The following is a 24,967-nucleotide window of genomic DNA, read 5'->3' as shown; positions in this document are numbered from 1 at the left end:
GCACATATGCTACATGCAGTGGTTCTTTCAATCTGCCTAAAGATACTTAGCAAATTAGCATCCAAGTAGGTGTCCCCAGATCCTCTAGGATATTTCTTTTCAATAATGCTAAGCAAGGGGCTTCACAGACTAAAGTATATCTAATAGATAAAAGAGCTTATAAACTAAATACATAATATAAAATCAGGAGAAAAGGCAGTGTATAATGATGTCGTATTGCCATCACCATGATTTACACACAAAACGGTCTATCTAGTTAAATAAATTACTCGTGTAACTTTTAAAATTCTAGAGCTGGGCAGAGCAAGGCAGGAAAGCAAACAGCCAACTATAAAAGCACTGACAGTGCAGTGACACAGTGATAGTGAGGAAGCAACGGCTGTGCATGGGCACTCTCTGAGCCTTCAGACAAGAGAACTCCAATAGATAACAGTCAAACTTCCATCTTTGGATTGAAAGCATTCTACAGAATCGAGAACATAAAATTCTCAATACAGAATAAAATCAAAGAAAAAGGGATTTTTTTCTTTTTTCCTCTGGGAAAACGTTACAAGCTAAGGGACAGAAGCCTTGGGTTTCCTCTCCAACTGGTCTTGAGCTGCTCCTGTGTGGCACTGAGTAGTGTTTTGATCTTTGATCACTTCTGCTGCCCCGTATTAGGTGTTAATAGCACCTGTTGCACTAAGCCTCTTGAAATTTTCAGATAAATCTGAAACACCAGAAGAACTGCCGCCCCTCCTGCAACTAATATGACTCATCACTTTCAGCTGTAATAAAACACCCTAGGTCAGAAAAAAAAATAATCTCTGAAAGGGGATTACAGTCCTTCAGACAAGAAAGGCAGGGAAAACATTTCAGTACTAAACAGTAAACTGTTATATGAGCGGAGGTGAAATTTCAACTCCAAACTTTTTCTCCAGCTGCTGAGCCTGAGTGTCAAAAGACATGAAAATGGATTAGAAGGATGGTGTGAAGAAAGTACTTTAATTTTTAGCAGCTGTGTCGGCTTACAGTGAATCAATAAACACCTGCAGAAAAACTTGAGATAAGCATTTGGGGTAGAAAGTATGTATAGTGATCATGCAAGGAAAACTGATACAGTTATCAAAGGCCAGTTAAACTAGATATAACTTTGCTCCAAGCAATGCCTTGTCCCAAGCAATACCATCTTGCTCAGGCTAAAGAAGCTGCAAGACGTGCATTCGCTGGCCCATGACAGTGCATAGTAACTCAAGTTCATCTACTGAAAGCTCTCTGGTTACTTACCCTGTTTGTTTGGCTGTTAGTGACTTCACATGAAAGCTTTTTTTCCCACTGGCATCCCACCCAAAAAGAAAGAGTAAGTGAATTTCTTGTATTAGAGAGAAAAAAACAGGTGACAGCCCTGCTCAGATGCTGCCTTCCCCTGTGCATCTGCAGCATTAAAGCACTTAGTGCTGTACAAAGCTGCTCAAATTAATTTTGGGAAAATTTTTATGCTGTTACCTCTGCTTTGCCATTACTGAGCCACATCCTTGCTTCTGTGTTGCCCACGGCACATCTGTATTGGCTTTGGACACTATTTTAATTGGAATAGAGTATCTTCACAGGCTGAATGTTTCCTCATTCTCTGAAGTGCTGAGCACCTGTAGCTCCATGAGCCACCCCACATCTTTAACTTTTCAGTCCTTGCCTCACCAGGTTGTCCACCACCTTCATGTCCACTACAAGGAGTACCCCAAGATCCAGGTGGAGTTGGCTGTAATTTCTGAAATAACATCTGATTTGCTCAGAGTTAAAAAAAGCAGAACCCTCTTCTGGAGTAAGTGACTAAATGAGTAAAAGCTTTCTCCCATGGTAAGACATCAAATGTCATGCCTTTCATAAGGATGTGGCTGGAGTGTTTGCCAAAAATGGACAGTTTACCAATAAGCCTGGGCCCTCTTTAAACTCTACTCTCACTTTCCAGCAAAGTGCCCTCACCATCAAACTCTTAAAAAGATGTTGGAGATGAGCAAAACCTACCTCTCCTTTTGCAATTACTTTCCAGAAAAGGAAAACTGATTCCAAGGCAGGAGAGAAGCAAGCAAGCCTGTTTCTGTGCCTCAGTGGGTAGGACACCCAGCTAGGCTACAGTTCTGACTTCGTACATGCACTCTTTCATTGCTAATGGTCCGATGACATCTAATCCTAACTATCTTCATTCTTACAGCAGCAAAGTATGATTCATCACTGCCAAACAGGCTTAATTTAACTGCTACAGATAGGAACATTGCTGAAAAATCTCTTGCTATGTATACCTTTTTAGATGCTGAAAGCTTGTACTCTAATTATTTGGAAATAAAGAGCACTTAAAAATTATTCAGTTGTATGGAACAGTGTGTATGCTGTACAGATATAATAATAAAACCTGTTTCATGGATATAATCTAATAAAGATGATCTGATAATTCACTATAGTTGGTCAAATTCTGGATGATATAGCTGATTGAGTCATTTATCTTTAGGTAACTGATTCAGACTCAGTCAAATCAATAGTAACTGAATCTTCATGCCAATTTACTCCAGCTCAGTAGAATGAATGAGTGGAAATGAAGTAAAATCTTGGATAAAATTCTTTTTTGACAAATGTCTATATTCCAAAAGCACTTATAACTGACAAACCTGGATAAATGGTAGGAGAGAAGGTATGAATATGGCTAATATTTAAGTAAAGGAAGAAATACTGAATCAGAGACTGTCTTAGAGTTGCTTCTGGATGATACGCAGTCCTTGTGTCTATAAAAGGAAAGCAGAGCGCATTATGGATGAGTTTCTGGAAGAAGTCATACAGTTTGACCATGCATGGCCAGACTGCCATTTCCTCAAAGACTGCAAAATGAAGCACGCCACCAGCAGAAGGTGGCAGCCAGGGATGTCACATGCTGACATCAAGAGCTCTTGACTTCTCAAATCCTGTCTCTGTCTCTAGTAGGGTCAGCGTACTGTGCTGACTGTGTCTCACACGGACCCATCTGTACAGGGCCAAAGCTTTGGCAGGTCAAGCAGAGTGTGCATGTGAATGTGATGGCAGTGCCATGGGGGTTGTGCAAAGAAAAATTAGAAGGAAGGCAGCAAGACATATTGCAGGGTGAATAGTCTTCAAAGGAAGAAGGGACAGGAACTAGCGTGAGCTGTATCCTGCCATGCCTCTTCTCTATTTTTCAGTACACAGCTAACACCAGGACCCTGAGGACTGATGGCAAAGGATGCTCCAGCTATGTGTGGGTACCACGTGTGTTGCTGTGTTGTAGTCAGCACGCATGTGCAGGAGAGGATGTGGCCACCTCCCTTCCTCCCCAAATCAGGACTCTGCCTACATCTTTGACATCTGCCACTACAGTCAAAGCCCAGACTCCCAGATCAGTTGGCGAGTTCTCTGCAGTGGTGTGAACTGTTTTCCACAAAGTGGAAAGCAGTGGAGAGCTGTGTCTGGGCACCGCTGTTCCCTTGGAGAAATGGTTTTCCAGAAATCTAAATACCAAACTTTCTCTTACTTTCTCTTTTACATTTTGAGCTTTTCTCTCATAGCCAGTTATTTACTTGGTACAAAGCAGTACAATGTTCCAGAATGGTTTGCTCTGCCATCCCTAGCTGTTTTTAAACCCCTGCTGTTGTCTTTTCCTTTAAGTACACTTTCCTCAACTTTCATGAGGATTTATGATTCTTTTCTTTAGATGTAAAGAACATCTCACAGCTTCTGAGCACCTACATATGGAGAAGTGCCAGTGCAGTGCTGTTGAAAAGACACAAACGCAAGACAGGTCTGTCCTATATACTTCTGAACTGCTACGTACTGTTTTTATGACTGACCACTGGTAGTTAATTATCAGATTTCTTTTCTGGACAATCAAATACAGAAAGTTCATTAAAGCTGCCCAGATCAAAATTTCTGACTAGACACTCAATTTGGAGAAACCCCCCCAAACACACCTGGGAGCTCAGCAACATGTGCCACAGTTAAAATCTAGCCTTCCTTCCCTGCTCTCCAGCATGCACCAGTGTCCAGGAAGGGATCCCGTACACCCACATGGAGTTTAAATACGGTTTTGTAGCCATTTTCTTATGAAAGAGAAAAGTAAATAAAAACAATGTTTAGTTCTATTACGAGTCAAACAAAAGTACACAGAGCTTCCCCCGGCCAAACTCTGGGCAAAAAGCAAAGCCTCTCTCAGCCAAGTTCCTGAAGAGGGAAGCTGTGTGAAAGGGCCAGGAGACCCTTTCAAAAGGAAAGTCTTTGGGCGGCGTACAGCTGGCTATCCCTCTCCGGGTTGGAGAGGAAGGAGCACGGCTAACATTGCTCTGCTTCTCTCCTGTTCTCTGGCTGGCGGAGTGACCGCTGAAAGCCATCTGCAGCTGGGGATACCATCAAAGCAGCCCTCAGGCTGCTCTGGCTTATCCCAGGAATGAACTTGTCTTTGAGATGCTCCAGAAGACACAAAGGTGGTGCACCTTCCCATCGACCAGATACCAGATGTACCGAACACAGCACAGCATGAGGGACCCAGGCGTTTCTGCTGCCAGCTGCATTTCCAAATAACCATTACAAATGCTTCCAAGGACTTAAAAATATCTGTGTCATGACTGACATGTTCTGGTCTTTCTCCTAGCTATAAGGTCTTTCCCTCTGACCTCTAATTCAGATTGTCACAGACTGGAATATCACCCTTTAAGGAACGTGTATTATTTTAAGGATGATGTGTTCAGGGGGATTTCAGGCTAGTGCTGTGCCAGCTGCATGTGAAGACACTACAGGAAGCTTTCCAGGAGGGGAGGTCTCTTGAGCTCCCGCTGGGCCTGAGCTATGTGCAGCTGCCAGCCCCGAGCCCACCAGCCCCAGTCCTTGACCACTGCCTGGCATGACATGACACTTCACACCTGAACTCAACAGTGAAATTAAACATGGTCAGCTAACACGGTTTCTGTGGGTCTTCTTACCCCTGCTTCAAGGTTCTCTTCTGTTTTTTTGCCACGGGTAGTGACAGTTTTTGGTTTCTATGGTTTATCAACGGTTTCCCTTACCAACAGATCTATTCCCCTGACTGAAAGTCTGGCACAGCTGGAAACTAGAAGGAAAACCACAAGTGAATGGCCTGGCACTCATTTACCACTCATCTCCAACCACAGACCGATACTGTTACTGGATCTGACTAACGGCTATCAATCAGCCCAACTGTAGACACTCAGAAAGATATCAGCTAGAAAAGGTTTGAGGGAAAATGTTAGCTGAGAAACAACATGGTATTTTACTTTTAATGGGGTGATGCTGTCTTGGAAACACATCTATTTTGTACTCGATAATTAGTGGTATTATTCTGACTGTTTGCCCTTCTCTCCATTAGTGTGCGCTTGTCCTCTGCCCAAAGCCAAAGGGAGTTCTGCCTCTGAGGTCAGATTAAACAGAACACAATCCTGCTTTCCTCTGAAAACTGGAATAACATGAACAAGTGCAGTCTTCTGCCTTCCTCTGTTAGTTAAGTTTGAAGCAAAATGTCATTGTTGTTCTATCAGATCACTAAGGTCACTAAGCTAAATTGTGGCTTGGGTCTATTCAACTTGAAAAATGCTTGAAAAATATCTTTGTAATAGGCTGGCCACTTATCTGGGAAGGAAGAAAAAATCCTATTTTATTAGGTCTGGTTTGGAAAAATCATCAGCCTCCCACACACCCATATGCACATGAATGGCAGAAGAATAAAGGAGGAAAAGTGCAAAGCACAGAATTTTGAATGCTGACAAGATCTTTCCAAGGAAGGAACCTTCTCCCAGTATAGTTGGTCTGGACTGTGGTGAACTTTTATGGCTCTTGAAACTTAAATCATTCTTGTAACAAAGTAAGATAATCTCCAAAAATGGCAAAAACAAACTCAGGCCAGAACTGTTCAGTACCTTGGTTCAAAGGTTGCAAATCAAGCTGTGCATCTTTACGGTTCTAAGCAGCAACATCCACCTTTGCTTGTTGAAGCAAAGACAAAACAGAAAAGCAAAAAAAATGGTTGTTGTTTTAATTTTCCTGCTACTGAAATCTAACTGTGAGCAAGCAGACAAGTGAATGATTACACTTCCGAGCTCTTGGTCCCCTAGATACGTTGCTTTAAGGTTCACTGGAAAACATCTGATAATATGATTGCCAAGTCTGTGTTTAAAACTGTTGCATGATAAAGAGAACAGTTCTCTTAAATAACATTTGAGACCTTCGCCAGTTTATATGGAATACCCAACATATAAGCATTCCTGGTTGTGTTTACTGAGATACTTTTTGCCTAGATGTCTGTCCTGTCTTACTTTCCCCCCATATATGCAGTTATGTATCCTTTGAGTTTTTTTCCTCCTATGCCTTTTTTTTTTTCCTGTCATAGATTACTTCTGCTCTCTCTATTTCTCTGTTCCTTCCAACATAAAAAATGATTTGAAAATATGTTGCAGCTCTCTTTTCTCTCTCTCTGCTTTTGAAAGGCTTTTCAGAATTGTGTTGAAAATAAGTGAACAAAGCACAAAGAGGGATGGTTAAGCTAAGAGCTGAAAAAAGGTAGAAACTTTACCATATGGAGAAATACAGGATCTAGTAAGCAAAGCCAAAGATTCCTACAGCTGCACAGCTACTGCGCCCACTTAAAACAGTGAGGACTAAATGGTCAGATATGTTGAAGCACAGGAAAATAGCTGACAAAGAAATAAAATGAGAAGTATGCCTCACAATTCCTTACACGGGAGAATTCCTATTTTAGAGTCTCTTTTCAGGCTCTGTTCATGTTACTATTCTTGTACGTGCAGAAAGGTAAGTCAAAATGTAAGTCTTCACTCCTATTAGTCAGAGTGGCTGTTCTTTCTCTTGTGTTCCGCATGACCAGAATTTCATCTGCAATATCCATGCACACAGTAAGAAGTTACAAACCCAGTTTGGTGACAATTCACAGCAGTGTGCAAAACAACTCTTTATAATAAAGATAATTTTAAAGAGAGAAGGACTATAACCCTTCCTTAAAGAAATCCTGGTGAGTTTCCCAAGAATTCCTACCCTACATAAGTCATGCTAAGTTATGCATTGATTTCAGTTTCAGACAGAGATTCATTTATGCCATGTTACATGAACATGCAGTCTCTCTCTTCTGGTCCTGCCCAAACCAAAATATATTCAGTCACATCTTTGCCTGTGCTGATGTACCTGAGCTGTGGCAAGAATAGGTGCTGCACTTAGAAAAACGAGCTGCATATTAAGTTACATGGTATTTTGCTGCTAATGCTCCACAGCATATGATACTTCACTGTTGATTACAGGCCTTAACAAATGTTTCTGCTCCTCCAATGCTCTGGATAATTGAAAAATATTAATGGATAACATTTTAAAGTGGTGACATACTGTTACTTAATTTGAAGTGAGGGTCACTTAGTACATACAGATCCTTCTGCCAGGTATGCATTTGCCAATTTAGAGGTTCATTGTGTGTTCCCTGAGACCATTTAAGAGCAAAGCTGCTCGTCACAAGGAGTGACCAACCAAGGTAATGCCTTGGGTATGGGACAGGACTTTGAACGTCCAAGCAATTCTCTGCAACAGCAGAGCACTCGCGAATCACTGTCCTCAAAGCCCACTGTCCTCTCTACTTCATTCTCCAGATGAAGAACATGTTTAGCAGCTGAGAACCTGTGGTTCTGCTGTTGAACATACGTTGCCAGATGTACACCTAATTTTTTCAAAGTGCAACCTTAAGAGACTACATCTGTGCAAGATTAGCACCTATAGGGAGAGCTAATTCAGACCAAATGAGTGCATGACAAAACTGATGCTAGTTAGGAGAACAGACTCAGGGATGAACTGGACTGCAGATTTCTTCTGAGATAAAAGCTGCCTGTCCATTCAAAGCACCAGAGCTCCTCTGGGCTCTGTTACAAGTTATCACTTTGTTGCCTACTGGTAACAAATGGGAGGATGTACCTCCTTCTCTAGATGAGGACATGCATCCAGTAGCTCACATGCTCATGGCTGGTTTCTTTTGAAGCTACCTGTTTCTGTGTGGGTGTGATATTTTAGTAGACAGATAACAACAATCATCTGAACACAGTGACTTGAATTCTTGTGAATTTAGCTCAAACACACTCTTTTGCTTTCATTACACAAGTCCCACAGACACTAGAAGAGAGAATTCCAGCCTTCAGCTCTTCAACTGACAGTTCTTCATGGCTCCCACAAACATCACAACCCTTATTTTGAATGAAAGTCTCACAGCCCTGTGGAGTTACCTGTTGAGGTTTGCTTCCCCGATAAGACACCTGAAAGCTTGTACAGAATCACTGAAAGAAGTGCAAGGAAGAGAAGCTGGGACAACGCTATGCTGTGCCCTCTCCTCCTCACCAGTTTGGAACACCGTCTTTTACAGAGATCACGCCGAGCGCTGTGCTACACACCTTAAGAGAGATTAACTCCAAAACTCTGTGCCACTCTGTCGCACTGAATTGTCTCTAGAGAGGTTACAATCCCCTTTGAAGTCAGGATTAATTTCAACAATGACTTCAGTGAAGCCAAGACATTACCAAATGAGCCAGCTGAAGAGTTCTTTTCACCCAATGACAGAACTTCAAACCTTCCTATCTAGCTTTGGGTTTTGGAGAGAGCTTAAAAGCAGGTGTTCCTGTTACATTTAGCCATTTTCTTCTGCAACCACTTGACTGTATTTATCCCACCAAACGTTAACTGAAACTTAAGCTGCAGAGCCAACTGCTCTTCCCCAGCTCACAGGTAGAGGTGGAATTCAGGGGCAGGTGGGTGCCCATCTCCTTGCCCTATCCTACCACCTGGTTCAGGAGTTGACACAGAAAAAGTACATGGATGGATCTGATGGCTGCATTCCAAGGGGAATAAAGATTTTATTGTATTTTAGTATGAAAGACGCTTTACAATTACTCTGTGCTGGAAGACATTGTATCTAAGAATGAATATGTGTGTGTTGCTAGGTCTTTTAAAAACCAGTTAAAATGTTTTGTGATTAAAAAAATTGTAGGTCCCAAATCCAGTGCTCACATCACAGCCTGATCACCAGATGAGGCTCTGAGCTTTGATTTTATCACATCTGTATATATTACCTAGAGAAAACAAAGTCCTGGCCTGATGGTGTTTCTATACACAGTGATGTAACTCCTCTAATTGGACAAATCTGTAGCCCTCAAATATGACTTATATGTCTGTATCTTGTCTTCTATGTCCACTGTTTGTGCCCAGGAGGGAACTCTTCCCATCACAGGCATTTTAATGGAGTAACACATCTCTTATCTTCAACTACAAATTCAAGCATAGTTGGTAATGCAATAACTGTCTCACATATATTAGGAGCTGGCAGAGTAAGGTGAAAAATGAGAAAACCTCTAAGAACATGATTTAATATTAAAAAAAAATAATAACCTCATGCTATTTATGCCAATCTTGTGGCTTATGAAATTCTGGGACCGATGATTTTACCAACAGCAGGATGATTAAAACACCGTAAAGCTGGTGCACAAATGATGTCAGTAAGAAGCTCATGTACATGGAATTAAGATAGATGAGGCCTGGGGCACTGAGACACTACTGATTTACTTTTGGTTTGGGGAGGTAGAAAATGGTTTTGAGAGAGGATTGTCTTTCAAGTTTTGGGTTTGAATTGGCACCTGTCATGTTTGTGAAGATTGTACATGCAGACACAACACTGGCAACTGTCAAACGGTGACTTCTTCAGCTTTTCTGGGCTGGGAATATAATGTGGGCTACAAAAAATGATGGTCTTTTGTGATGATTTTTAGCTCTATGTTTTACTATAAAGGAAGACAAACTTGGTTGCTTGTGCAATACTGTAGTTAAACTTACCTAGCTGGAATAATTCTATAGATATCTGACTCATTAATCCCACATACACATCTTCTAACACCTGAGTCCAAGAAAGATTAAAATCTTACAGGATTGAGGTTTTGAAGACTGGGCATGTATAGATGCACTAAGACCTAAGCATTGAAGCATTTCAACATTTTTCTCAACACTGCCTGCTCAGAAGAGAGTCCAAGACTGATGAGTGCTGGTTTCATTTATAGATCATCTCACCCAGATTCAGATTCCAGCCATCTTCCACTCTCACATTCATTCACCTTGATTAAGTCTTACTTAATCCAAGCAAGAAGAGAGACAGTCCCTTCTTCCCTAAAACACTGGTCATGGCTTCCTCCTTTGGAGCTGATCACATATCTTGAGCCAACTCGATGAGTTTCACACAGCCAGACAGAAGTGGATGCTACTCCCATGTTTGCCTTTCTCTTTAATGAGTTGTTCACTGAGTAGGAGTTTCCTACCAGCCAGGAAAATGCTCAGCCTCAGAGTTAAACTTCATTTTAAATAATCCTAATCTTCCTGCTGTATCAAAGGATGTCCCCATGCCATAGGGTCCCCATCAGTCCTGTCAGTTCTATTTCTGAAGGACTGTGTGATGTGGTAGCAAGCCATAGCATGCCTTACAATTATCCTTACTGGTTGTTATTATCAATGCACCATAGCTTTTGAATCACAAAAAACACCAGTCACCGTAACAAATAACTACACTTTCATTACATAAGGACAGTCCATCCAAATGTGTCTAAAAGTCACTGAAACCTACTTAATTGGGAAATTTAAAACCTGAAGCTTTCACATAAGGAAATTTTCAACTAATGATTTATTTGGGGGTGCTCTCATCAGCAGAGCACATGGGCAGATAAAGATGCATGAAGCAGAATAGTTTCTACATACGTAACACATGCACCTCACTACTGAGCAATTTATTGCTGGTCTGTAAGTAAAGTAGGATCCTTGGGAATCTGTGCAATGAATACAACCTTTGTGCATTCACATATGCAGAAGCCGACAAATCTGCACCATAATTAAAATGTGCATGTTTTAAACACAGCTATGACTTTATACAAAACTCAGACTGCAGGAGGACCAGAGTCCTCAACTGAGAAGTATAATTTTTTTTGGTGAATGAGCCACGATGAGTGAAATGCTCAAATTTACCCTAGATGCATCTAGACAGAGATATATTTATTTTATTCTTTGTGTCTATGACTTTCTTTATACACTTGTGTGTATTTTGAATCGATTTCTTAAACACTGTGTTTGTGTTTCTCCTAAACTGTTCAGGATCAAGAGCAATTCAAATTAAATGTGGTGCCTTCTGCTTAGAGATACAGCAATCTGTAACATAGATCATCCCTCTCCTACACTTGTCCAAATCTCCAGCACCCTGATTGTGTTTGCAACAGACTACAAAACTATATTCTAGCAAACTCAAGACTGTCAACTGTCTTCTAGGCATAAACAGGATTCCGATACATTTTGTGATGCTGCACAGTGTTTTATTTTGGAACCCATTCCAGTGGTCTCCATCATATAAAAAAGCCCAGAAGAGTCTTAGTACATTTCTTGAAAATGTCAGAGCCTTAAAATCTATCAAAGAGAAAGCAAAAGAGAGTAGGGAAAGAAAGCAACAGGTACCCAGCAAGACAGTAAAAAGAAGAGGTTGTCTTACTGTCAAACCAACATCTACTTCTAAACTTGTACTCTTACCCTTGTCAACACCAGTGGAAACGCAGGTTGGTGATTACCCAAGGGCACCACCATTTTCCAGCAGAAATTGCTGTTGCATGTAGTCAATCTTTTGGAAATAATCCATGGAGTTTGCAAAATTTTACAGTTTATTGCTACCAAGGTCACAGTAACATGGGTTTTCTTTTGCAATCCATCAGGAGAATCGGAAAGACAGCATATATCATATGGAGAGTATTGCAACATTAACCCAACACAACAGTCCATGGAGATAGACTTCAGTGCTGTTCATTGTAGCTTTATGGCAGTGAGCCTTGAGATTAGTCTTCCAAATCATGCTTGCATACTGAAGTATGATAAAGCCATATTGTTTCCAATGAAACAACATAGTACATACAGACTTGGCAGATTCCTGACCTCTACAATTTTTGACAGTGTCCCAAATTTAGGACTGAGAATGTCAGACTGACCCTGCATTTGGCAAGAATAACAGAAGTCCTGGTTTTATCAAACTGTTTCACATCAGATCACATTTCCATTAAAAAAAAAATTCTCTGATTGTGTGTAATATTAATGTAATATTTACATTTGTAAACAAGTAGAAAATTTAACTGTCCCTAATTTAATTTACTGTGTTGGATTTGAGAGTCATCAAGGCTCATACATCATAAAAGGAAAAATAAAATTAAATTGGTGCTGCTTGTATATGGTAATATTTCTTATCTGTCAGGATACTGCAGATTAAATGAGAAAAAAAAAAGCGTTTTGAGTTCTGTTGTTCAGTTGTTTGTCCTATATCATTCTTATAGCAAATGCTAAAATGATGTTGTTGACTCTGCTATTTAAATAAGAAAAAAGTATCATTGGCTTTATGCTACTGTGAACCTGGCAGTAAACGGGATAAGACTAAATTTTTAGAGGTTTGCAATGGAGATCTTAATTGCTACTCCTAAAATCCAGATTCTTTTTTTCTCTCACTTTCTGACCTCATTTCTGACTCAGAGACAGAGAGGGTGGAGTATAATAATTCTACCCAGGCCATTTGACCAGGCAAGAAGCCCAAGAAAAATGATTTTTCCATATACTAACATTAATAAGTAGTAGAATCCCAAAGTTATTTTGCAAGACTTCAATTTGTGTTTTGAACTCCACATTGTACAAATTAAATAGTTCTTTCTCAAGGTCCTTCCAGTATGGCTCCTCCTTGTAAACAATACTTATTTTTACTTTAAATCACTCAATGTATCATTCTCTTTCACATTTTTTTATGTATACTATTTGATTTTACAGTGGATGTAAACATACAGAATGCTACACAGTTTCTACCCAGTTGATGACAACATGCAAGTTTTGCAGTAAGCTCAATGAAAACATGTGAACGACTTATTATTGAGACAGATTTGATCTGCTAAGGTTCTTGGGGGGCATGTTCCAATCCACACCCTACTTTGTACAACCTTCCTATTAGTGTCCTTCCGTGGGGAAGACCAGTACGCAAGAGTCCCTCTCGTGTTCATAACTCACCTGCATCCACTGGTAATGTTTTGTATCATGACAGTTCTGATAGACAATTTGATTGAATCCACCAAAAAAGTCTTTTGTCTGTTTGGGTTTTTTTTTGGACTACAGTTAACATCTCTGTAACCACATACCAAGGATAAATAGCTTATCCTTGGAAAAAAAAATCCTACTCTATTTCCTGCCTTTAGAAATCAGCTTTATGGTGACTTCTGAGATCTCAGATGCCAAGAGGGGACTATGAGCAAACAGTTGGCTACAAGCAGACAGCTGACACTCCAATGCACAAACTCCAGAGCAAGGAGACTCTGCTGACCACCATGCCCTGCCTTCCTCAGGGTAAATCCTTCCTCTACTCAAACTGATCAACAGCATCTCTAGCCCAGTTTTATCTGCATTTGGATTCAGGAGTAACAAGAATACTACGCTGCTCATACAGGCTTTGCCAAGAGCTGAGGCACACTCCCATAAAAAATGGAAGACTCCATGACGGCAACAAGTGCGAATTCACACTGGGCATTTCCATTTTGTGCTGCGAATAAAAGACCCTATGGGGCCTTTCCAATATCTACGTGATACAGTGTATCGTACCAGAAAGCAATGCACACTCTTTTTCAAATTTCAAATGAAAAACTTGAAGAAGAAAATAAAACTGTATTTCTTACTTTCGACGGAACATTTCTGCAAATATGCACCCAACACTCCAAAGATCAACTGGTGTTGCATAGCTGGACTGAAGCAAAACTTCAGGAGCTCTATACCACAAAGTAACAACCTGTAAAACAAAAAGGAACATAAGAAAGACCACGCTTTACTACAGAATTATAAGCACCTAAGTGTTGTTACTGACTCTGCCCATGTGCTGCAGGTTAGACGGGCACTAATTTTGCTCACAGTTTATTTCCATATGATACACTCTTTGCCGGGGAGGGATGCCACGTGAAGTGTCTACTGTTAAACTGTTCTTTTCCTAGTGGTCATGCCACGACGTGTCGTAGAGACCCAGTGGGTATTTTCCTGGCCCTGCTCCACTGAGGTACTTTGATGAGTCCTGCACATTGGACCCACAACAGAGACGGGACAGTTTATATTTATCCTTTTGTTTCCCACAAGTAGACCAAATACAGCTGAGGCTGGCTGTATCACAAGGAGCTTCTTCAGAGTCCTGCATAAACTATTATGTTGCTAGAAGATAATCTCAGAACCACAGGAGTATCCAGCTCCTGAATACAGTTATAATCCAGCCGAAACAACACATGATCATCAGCTAAATACCAGTATTTTCTTTTGGTGTGCTATAATCTAAGCCTGTGAGTATTAATCTGGGGGCAGGGAGGGTCTCAACAATTACTGGTTTGTTTCTGCAGCAAACACAAAGGCGGAAGGTGCAGCGTTCAGGAGGAGCATGAACCAAAGCAAAAACACTGAAAAGAAACAAGTGCAAAGATAAGAATGCAAGTAACTTTAAAAATAATGCTATCTAAGATAGTGAGTTCTGAATTTCAAGACCAGTACAAAGCAATGTGTAAGAAGAGCGGGGTTTCTTTAAATGATAACAATATAATTGTCTTCTAAGCAAAAATAACAATGGAAGTAATCAGTCGAATTTGCTGGTCAAAGCCAGCTGAAACAAAGGCAAATACAACATTTATTACAATCATTACATGCCCTGACAGCCTTTGGAACTACTGAAAGGCTATAGAAGGGAGGTTCACGGATATTTGCTCAAGTGGTCATATTTGCTAACAGTCCTTTTAAACACTTTGATCCCTATTCATAAAATTTGCCTTTGAAACAGTTCAATAACACAGTGCAAAGTACCGCATGGCAAGTTAGACTTCCAGATACCCCTCTACAGAAACAGACTCCTGTGTGGCAGTTGGGCATTATTTAACTCCATTTGTCTCGTTACTGATTTGGTACTATACCAGTGATGCTTTTTTTCAGTATTTCCTTCTATAAAAACCAAGAAAGTTTCTTCAGAGATTCACTCCACGGAAAGGTGACAAATCTAACTGAAGGGCAGGGATCTTTACTTTTTTTTTTTTTACCATATTCCTCCTAAAACACACATTTTTCCTGATCCAGAAGCACCTCTTAAACGCAACTACACTTTTCATGCTCTCCGTACATTTGTGGAAAAGCTTACTGAAGAAACATTGCTTGGAGAAATTAGCTATAGCAATTTCAACTCATTATTGTTTGCCAACAGCTGGGTGCAATGTCAGAAGCGAGAGCTGTGTGATCTCTGATCTGTGGGAGTACCACCAAACCTCACTATTCCTGGTTTTTGAGGTCCATGGGGCTCTTCTCACACAGAGCGAAAGGGTCCTTTCTTTTCCCTGACTCCACCAGCCCACCACGTGAAGGCTCTGTGCTCTCACAGGCAAAGGGCGGGGTGACGCACGGCTGTGAGACAGTTTGAATACTTCTGACAATGCACGCCCCTAAAACTGAAGTCCCTTTTCCAAGGAAATGCGGCAGGGGACAGCTGCTCCTTTCAAGAGGAGCGTCGCAGCTCGTGGCCGGGATCTCAGGGGGAACAGTGCAGCTTTCAGAAGGCTGCGGAAACGTGCAGCGGGTTCGCTACTTCTCCCACGTGACCTCTTACCGGCACAGTTCCCCAGGCATCTGCACCCTGCTCTGCTCCATGCATGTGTACACAGGGGACTGGGAGATTTTGCTTCTGAGTAATTAGGAAACTTAAACCTTTAAAAAAAGATTTCCAAAGCCTTACAGTTCAATTCCAGCAAATGCCTGATTACTCTATAGTCAGAAAGGAAGTAATCTGTATTTTGATATACTGTTTTGATACACTCCGTCGTTACAGCATATTGATAAAAGTGACCAAGTAACCTTTATGGTGTGCAACATGTGTCTGTTCAGAATGTGAAGCGGAAAGGGATCAAAATGTACCAAACGTCACTTTAATGCCACAAATGACTCCTCTAGTGGTCAAGGTCTTCTCCTGAAAAGCACAAGATGATGCAGATGATGCAGTGGTTTTGACACAGTTTCACATTCTTACCATAGAAACCAAGAAAATATTTGTGCACATCCATTAACACAGGCAGGTAAGAAGAAACGAAAATTATTCTGAACACAGGATATGGTGAGGCTGAACTAGATCATCGCTTCCTCTTTGGCATTTGCTTAATGTTAGGTATGTCAAACCAGTGAGAGGCTCTCCCTGAGAGACAGAGCCCTTGATAAGAGCTGCTTGTTAAAGTCCTGATTTTAGGACAAACGAAGCAAGCACCAGCATTGCTACATTTCACTTGAATTCTACTTCTCCTGAAAATATGACACACACCTAATGGGGCACACGGTGATGGCTCTGCAGGAAAAAGGCTTTGTGGTCACACGCTCATGGAGATTGTAAATTCAGTGTATGACTGCTAAATACTTTGGAGGTTGTAGGCTTTAGCGACCATGTCACATTTTAGTTCTCTGAAGTTTCCCTCCTTTGCCTCCTCCTTGCATCTACTCACTCTGCCTGGCCTCTTTAGTTCCTCTCCTACACCAGACCCATTCCTTCCAGCTGTCCCCCGACCTCCTGGCTCTTCTGCCTCTGCCTGTCACATGCCAATGGTCCCCACAACAGCGTCACTGAATGTGTCTAACCCCTTGCTGCTCACGTGCAAGGACATGTTCTGCTGCTTCTCTGTGTCCCACGTGCTCTGCTTTCCCCCACATTACCTGTCTGCTCACTTGCACCTTAACCTCCCCTGATTTTCACACCCTGTCCTTTGTTCTTCCAATTGCCTCCAAACACTCCTGGGGCAAATCAGCTCCTTTTCCCCCATTAGCTTCTCATCCCACTTTGCCTGTCCTGGTGATACCCCATGACATTTGTCTTTCGTACACTAAGTTACATAGGAAACAACTGAGAAGAATTCATACACTGGAAAGGAGTATGTGCCCACATGATTAACTATGCTCCTTTTCCAGTGCACATTTTATATTTCCATTACCCAGATAAGATGGGATGATATTAGATAAGAACAATATCCGTAACTGCAGATCACTGCTTCTAACACTTCAAATGCAAATAGATTTAGGCAGCACTTCAGGATGAAAAGAAATGAAATGTGTATCTGAGAGGCATTAGAAAGGAAAAGAACATCTGCAAAAGTCTACTCAGGCTGTCTATGACCCCCTAAAGAAGGAAATGTGCTCAGTGAGAAGCAAGGGGAGAGCTGCATTTAGAGTCAAAAGAAGAAAGATAACTTTATTTTGAAATAAAGCTTTTTCCCCTATTATGGCTGACAGATGTTGCTATCTGGGACTATCTAGCCCCAGGAGTTTCAATCCCACACTTCATGATACCTGTTTCTGACGAAAAATCAAATTAATGGTAATGTAGTGTTCACTAGCAATGTGAACACAAGATCTAGGCATTGTGTCAATCATCTCACTTAATTTCCATTTACTTTACAGAGCAGATTTTCACTTTTGGATAACTGCTTAATTTAAATGGATCTGCACAATACACAGCCCTTTCCAAATATAGTCACTGTCTGAATAGCACACAGTTCAAGAAGACAAAGACAAACAGAGGGTTAGGGATGGGGTTGAGTAACACAGATACAAAAGACTACATTTCGGTTTGCCACAGACTTTAAGTACAGACCAATGCTCAGTTGCACAGCTACAGGAACAAAGCAGGGATCAGACTGTAACACAGTGGCTATGTCTGTGCTAGGAAATTAAATGGGACAGGAAATGTTCCTTTGGCACTGAGACCAACAGGCACAGAGTGGCCTGTGTCCATATTATTAAATTCTCAGCCTCCCAAAAAAGGTGACCGCATGCAAACTGCTTATCGGGAATGGTCTTCGGTCCACACTGAACTGTGCCTAGGAACTGTCTGGGGAAAGGCTGGTTGGCATAACTCAAAACCACGCCAGGAGCCATTCTAATAATTTAACAGTATAGACAATCGAGCTCCAGTACCCACGAATGTTCCTTGGCACTCTTTAATCTACTAGCCAGTGAGTCACCCCGGGTCTTCCTTTCACTCCAGAGCGAAGGCGTTTTGCTATGCTTCCCTCATCTCCGCTGATTCAGAGGGGCTCCGGGAGGCCTATGGGGTGGGGGAGGCATGGCCCCCTCCTCACCTCACCCAGCAACTGATCTTTTACCCTAAGTGTGTTGTGCAGGTCAGATGAATATATGCTACAAATGGCTACCATCTATGAGGAGTAGCTGACTGACTCGCCCACGCGTAGCCATCGCCTTTTTGACATCTAAACCTGGATGAGATTAATTCTACTCTAATTAGTTCTGAGGGGACTTTGAAGAGGCCTATAAAAGCTTTTAAAATACTAGCTTTTATAGAAATTGTTCCACAAAAGCAATTAACAGGACAATTAAAATTCATTAAAAGTATCCTTGAATCTTTTGCTTTTGTGATTTTGGTCTCTACTGTACCCTTTTTGGTGTTGATTTTGTTAATTATACTTGCCATTAGACACAGGGAACTTCCATTGTTTAAAGCATTTCAGCCTCATGAAAGACTATTTGTATTTTTTTTTTGGTTTTTAAGTTCCCTGACATGGTTCTTAAATTCAGCTGTTTTGTTTGGTTCTCACTAACAGGGTTTTTGCATTATCTTTGGGGCACCTATTTTAATATTTCACTTATTTTCACCCTTTTTTTTGATTAAAAACATAGCTACAGAATATATAGCACACAAAGTAGAGTATAGCTTTTGAGTGTTGCTTTGTAGTCTCTCAACTTCACAAAAAATCTATTGCTTCAAACAGTTCAGGAACATTTAAAGCGAAATCTTTCTAACTTCAATAGGGAGCTGCTACTGCACGGCTTCTTCTTTGGGTCTCGGACTCTCAAATAACTTGCACAATTTTCTATAAACCTTGTAGAAATTTCTCCTCAGCTGTATGACTAAGCCTGACACATTTACCACAGACCAGTTGGAGCAGACAGAAGTACGGATGGCTAAAAATCTGACGTTGCATATTGATTGAAGCCTGGCTTCAATCTCCACCGTGGAGAGACTTTTTCTCCCTACCACACCTCCCTCTCACTTGTTAGAAACACTGCGCTGAAACTCCACTGGGTCTGGAAAAAAGAAAAAGTAACTTCTTAAATGAATATGCTTAAAAATGGCTCACTGGTCTGACAGTGCAACATGACTTTAAGTCCACGTAATATTGAAAATTGCTTAGGAAATGAAAGAATGTGTCTAATCATGTTTCATCACCTGCAGTTCGCAATAGTGACTGACAATCAGGACTGGGCAGGGTCGAACTGGCAGTTCTAGGTAGGCGACACTTAAGTTCTGAGGTGAGGTTGGTGGCATTTCTGCAGGATCATGGGCTCCGACGCTCGCCTGGCACGCTGCTCTGTACCTCTGTGGGCAGCCCAAAGTGGCCCTGCTCTGTGCCGTGCAGGCAGCCCCTCGGCCCCTCCATCCCCCTCGTGCACTGAATGGCCCCAAGCTGCCCTGCTCCAGCAGCAGAGACACCACACACCTTCCCTTGTGTATGCACAGACCTTCCAAAACGTGTAACATGGCCAAGATAGGTGATGGTAGCACAGGCTTTTTAGCCTTTTACAATGACTTAACATTTTTCATTCCTGGTTTGGAAGAGGAGTGTGTCTGCTTTGCTTCCTGGGGACTGCCTTACTGTTTTTTCCCATCACTATCCTTAAACAATGTGCTGACATAAAGCTGTCATAAAGCAAGCCTACTAAAGCAAGTGCTCTCTTTAATCTATCTCTGAAGACCCATTATTATTTCTGACTGTGATGGAGAAGGTAATAACCACTACTTTATACAACACACTTTAGTTTCTAGGGAGAATACCAGCCAGAATAATTACATTTGTTTAATTTCTTTTTTTGACCAGTGTTTCTTTCACTATTTTTCACCACTGTTTTTGGTCCCATCGCAGAGATAGGTATGGCTGGAGACAACATTTCTTTCCTAGAGAAAGGTGATTGTATGTTGTCTCTTCACACAAACATTAAAATAGTTTCCTTTTTAAAGTAGAAGTGAACCAAACTACCCTGGTGGCTTTTAGAAAGCACTTTACTTCTTGACAAAAGGTTTGATATATATAAAATTGACATCCTTTCAAGTGCTATTAGTCTCATGAAATGTGCACAGTAACTGAGATTTTATGTCTTTAGTCATATTTGTCTCTGTTTTAGGCACAAGCTTAATTCACTGATTTGTGAGATTGTTGTTGTTATCTCATTAGTTAAATCGTTGAGCAAAAATTTAACTATTTATAGAAAACACAAATCCTGATCACATGTACCACCCACTGTCAAGTTATTTTAGAATGTGATCTCCTCTTTTTGATGCCAAAACATTTGTGCTTTGAAGAAAGTGAGGTTTAGCATCTACTGTAAGACAATTTGACAAATAAAGAAGCCATTCATTTCTCTGATGGCTTATGCACACAAAACTTACCAGAAATTTGCTTTCTTTATTTCTAGGAAGAACCACATAAGCCAGTGTGATTGTGCTGCTGAAGAGTATTTCTAGGTACATCCGTTGTCATTCGGAGTGTGCGTGTGTATGTGTGTGTGTGTGTGTTTGCACATCATCTGTATATATAAACACTAGTGGAAGATACTTTACCTACATTCAGTGGTTTTTACCTCAAAAGTCTCTGTACACTAAGCAGCTGTGTGCAACAGCTACTAGAAAAGGAAACTGGTTCTTAAATGAGGTAATATTTTCAACCATTAGTGATAATTCAGAACTTACCTCAAACCTAATACAAGGAAATGTGTTTCCATTAAGCAGAATATTTCATAGAATTCTCTACTGACATCATACAGAGAACATTTCTGAGAGGCTACCTGAAACTTCACTTGAAAAGCATTTTATCTTCATACGAAAAGAAAGAAGCAAAAATACTGTCGACAACACTGCTGTACCTGGTCCAGAGCCCACGAAAGTCAAAGAGACTTTCCAGGGCTTGTTGTGTATTGAAACCAAACCCAGTCTCGGAGCTGCAGAGCAGCCTTCAATGGAACACAGGACAGCCTAGTTCTTTACAGAAGTGGTCAGCTTTGCATGCAATGAAGCTTCTGCTGATATTACAATGTATTTTCCTATACAAATACTTGAGAACATTGAGAGAGACAGGCTTAAAAAAACCCAACCTAGCTATTCTTCAGTCATGCTTCAAGACTCAATAATCAAGTAAAATTTGTTGACTGAATCTATCTCAGAGCTGAAAAAACCACAAAGGCAGAAAGCAATAAACACCGTTGGATTCTTATACCAAAAGCAACAAAGCATTAAACAGGTGTCATCCTGTGACCATGCATTGGAATATAGGCCTTGTTATGGATCCAACTGCAGCAATTTGGCACATTTCCACTTGCATCAGTCACCTTTTGACAGTAGATAGCTGAAGGAATAGTCATAATTTCCAGTACCACATCTTGGGCCTTGTCTCCAGTTGCTTTGCTCTACTCTATGTCTTTAGGTAGCCACAAATGCAACTCATCTAGCACCCTACATATTCCCACTGGGAGAAATCCTGCTCTTCTACATCCCTTATGCCCAGCCTCTGGGAGAAGGAGAACATATAGCTCTAAGTTGCACCAAGGACCAAACTGTGGTTGGCTCCATGCTGAGATCGCCAGAAGCTGCCCTTGTGGCTGCCTGGTCTTTTCCCAAGTTCATCGCAGCTTAACTAGAGAATCTGAGCCTCACCACTTATGGTTTGGCTTTATAATGAAGACCAGCTTCCCACTGCTACTAGAAAACCAGAGTCTGGCTAATAGAAAAAAGTCTCCCCACTTCCTGGGGTGCTGTGTTAGACTTCAGTTCTGAATAGAAAAAACTAAATATAGCAAAACCATGAAGGCCACCACAGCTCTCTCTCCCATGGAGCTTGGGCCCACTTCTGTTTCAAACCATATTTAATAAAAGGAGACGATGCACAAAAAACTGCCTCAAGGAATGGATTAAATCCTGCCTGTTCTCTAGGTAAAAGACTTTACCATGGACTTTACAGCTGCTTCTAGACAACAAAGAAGGGGGAACTAAAGTTTTTAATGAAACACAATCTTCAAAATTGATCTGAATAAATGAGTCACTCTCAAAAAGAAATACTCTGTACCATTTTGAGGCAAATTTAACCACTGGGTGAGGGTTTAACACGGAATTCTGTTAGGATCTTGAATTGTTATAGACTACTATGAATAAAACAAAGTTTTTCAGCTGGGGACTCTAAAAAAGAGGAAACTTGGTGCAAACATCTTCTTACAAGATACTGTTTTCATTCGGTTCATGGAACATATGAAGTAATACTGTGCTTAGAGTTAATGGCCAGACTTGAACAGAAAAATAAGGATACAATTAAGAATCAGGTCATATAAGTAAGAGGTGTACCTTGCTTGCATAAGGCAGGGTGAGAAGAGGACGTGTGCATGAGCGGGATAGCTGCTGAGTAAGAACTTACCTGATCTTTACCCAGAAAGTACAATAAAGGTAAAATAAGCTCAGTACAACTAATCTGAAAATATTTTTCCAATTATCTTTCCTACTGAAAATCTGATTTGGACAGAAGTAGTCTCTGGCACATCTAAAATTAAGATTTGCCTGGATAACTTAAAAAGCTGAAACACAGAACACATTTCACCTCTACTACATTTTAGCTAAATTTGTTAAAAATTCTTGTTATAACTTTGAGGACTCTTCAACTTTGACATCCCACTAGGCCAAGCACTCATCTACCAGCGGCACGAAGAGCTGCAACCCTTCCCCAGCAGCATGGCATGGTACAGCAGGAGCTCCCACCTGACATAATACAATGTTATTCAGGCACACAGCTCTCCTTCTTCAAGGTAGATTTCACCTGTGACACCCCTGTAGGAAGTGGAAACTTGTGCTCCTGCTGATACAGACTCTACCAAGGCTTGAGTAGGAGCCTGCAGGCAAAGTACCAATTTCATTGATAGCCTGGCATAGTATATGAAACGGCTGGTGGAGCAACATGTGTCACTGATGCTCACGTGAAGCAACAGTTTACAGTTAAACCTTCTGTATTACAGCAAAACCCATAGGGAACCCAGGGTTGCAAACAAGGCAGCTTCTCTGTGATAGAAGCTACTCTTGCCATGTACCTGCCCTCACTACTTCACAAAGTGCAGACTTCAATCCTTTTATCACCATGGTGGCTGAATGCATCTGGACCTATCTGTTCTACATTTGAAACTGAATGTGATTAAATTTTACTGTGGCTTTTAAATAAAAGTATGGCTTTAAATTGAAGGAAGTAAAAAAGTAAATGATACCACAGAGATTAAACTCCTATGAAATGCCTTTCAAAGCCCCCTTGAAATTACATTTGTGAAACACAACCCTCAAGAAACATCTTTCTTTCTAAAAACAAAAGAGGAGGAGGTTTGGAAATTCACAGGTTTACTGAAAACAAAGCAAAACAAAACACCTTCCTCTATGTAGATGCAATATATGTATAGGTGTAAGTATATATACTTAAACATACTGCAGCTCATTAGACATGAGTTGAGCTTTGAACTAAATATCAGCTGGATAAGGACCTGCTGTACATGCGACTTCACAGCAGAACCAAGGACTAGATAGAAAGGACAAAAAGTCTTCAGACTGCCTGAATCTCACATTTAAGCAGCTTTCTGACCTTACAACTAATAAAATGCTTGGCATAATCCACTGACTTTCCAAGACTATGAGCTTTGTAGGCATCTTTATTCACCCATTTCCTCAGACTGAAACTGTGTAAGGGTCTTAAGTGTAGATTGTCACACACATTAGGAAAGCCTGTGCTGGAGAAAAAAGAACCCATGTTTCAGCTGAAGCTCTACTGCATGTGATTCAGATTTAGGCAGACATATACCCTGGATACCTGGATGCTCTCAAGAGAAGTCCATATGGAGTCCTACCTGGTGAAGCCTGTAACCAAGAGTAGTGGTGGAAGCAATGCATGTTTGCATCACCATTAACAACTTGTACAGATGTTATATTGTTAATGCGGAAACTCAGGCTGAAAGAGACTTATTTGGCACCTCCTACCTCCAAGCAAATACTTTGACCACTAGGCTAGGGGTTTTTCGGGTGACAGCTCTTTCCTTGCATTTGCTGAAGCCAACTCACTATTCTGCCAGGAGTATATGAGTCACGGTGCAAGACTGTGTCTGAAAGTAGCTTAAGAACAATCAGCTGGAAGGGGCGAGGAGCCGAGTTTCTGGATACTGCTCTCTGGAATGTGTATGCATTTTACATTAGACCATCACTGGATAAAAATAAAAGCAGGCATTAATTACATTAACCAGGCTGGATTCTACTTTGGTTCTGGGCAGATTGTATTCCATTTCTGACTCTAAACGATGGGACGCATAAAAACTCTAGAATATGGCAGAAAGAAGCAACATCCCCTACCTTGCTACTCAGTACACTACTCACTACCCAAAACTTAGGATACACAATACAGAGAGAAGCCCAAGGTTTTTAAATAATCCAAAAGAAAATTTCCTCCATCTATAAATGCTAGAGGATTTTCTAAACAGATATTATGAATCTGAAGACTCAGCAGAAAACCATAATGTTATAATGTTTCCAATTCTAGACCTTGCTAGTCATTATTTCCCAATTTTAACTTGAAAGCTTATATGATTAATTTACTTTATTTTCAAGAAGCCAAATTCTAAAGGAAATTAATTAAAGCTAATGTATTGGTTGGATGAAAAAGATCTGAATTAGTCTAGATCACCAAAGACTCTAGTCCAGAGTGTGTATAGATTTTAAAAATATACAATGTCCTATTTATGAAAATTATGAAGAACAGACTTCTACAGATGATGCATCTCTCTCAAAATTGATACTAAGCATCCTATTTAATCCAAAGAGGTAATAGCT

General features: G+C 40.8%; 1 protein-coding gene across 2 annotated transcripts in view; it reads right to left on the bottom strand.

Annotated features, from left to right (window-relative positions):
* Positions 1 to 24,967, bottom strand: part of CDK6 (cyclin dependent kinase 6) — a gene marked incomplete at both ends in the record, with an annotated part of 122,777 nt that overhangs the window by 16,174 nt on the left and 81,636 nt on the right. For both annotated transcript variants that reach the window (XM_084260443.1, XM_084260444.1), the window contains one exon: positions 13,743 to 13,852. In XM_084260443.1, coding sequence (XP_084116569.1) covers positions 13,743 to 13,852 — 110 coding nt within the window. The remainder of the gene's footprint in view (positions 1 to 13,742; positions 13,853 to 24,967) is intronic.

Source organism: Gallinula chloropus, assembly GCF_964237585.1.
Source record: "Gallinula chloropus genome assembly, chromosome: 2".
NCBI lineage: Eukaryota > Metazoa > Chordata > Aves > Gruiformes > Rallidae > Gallinula > Gallinula chloropus.
The sequence above is the reverse complement of the archived record's forward strand: the minus strand, read 5'-3'. Positions and strand labels throughout refer to the sequence as shown.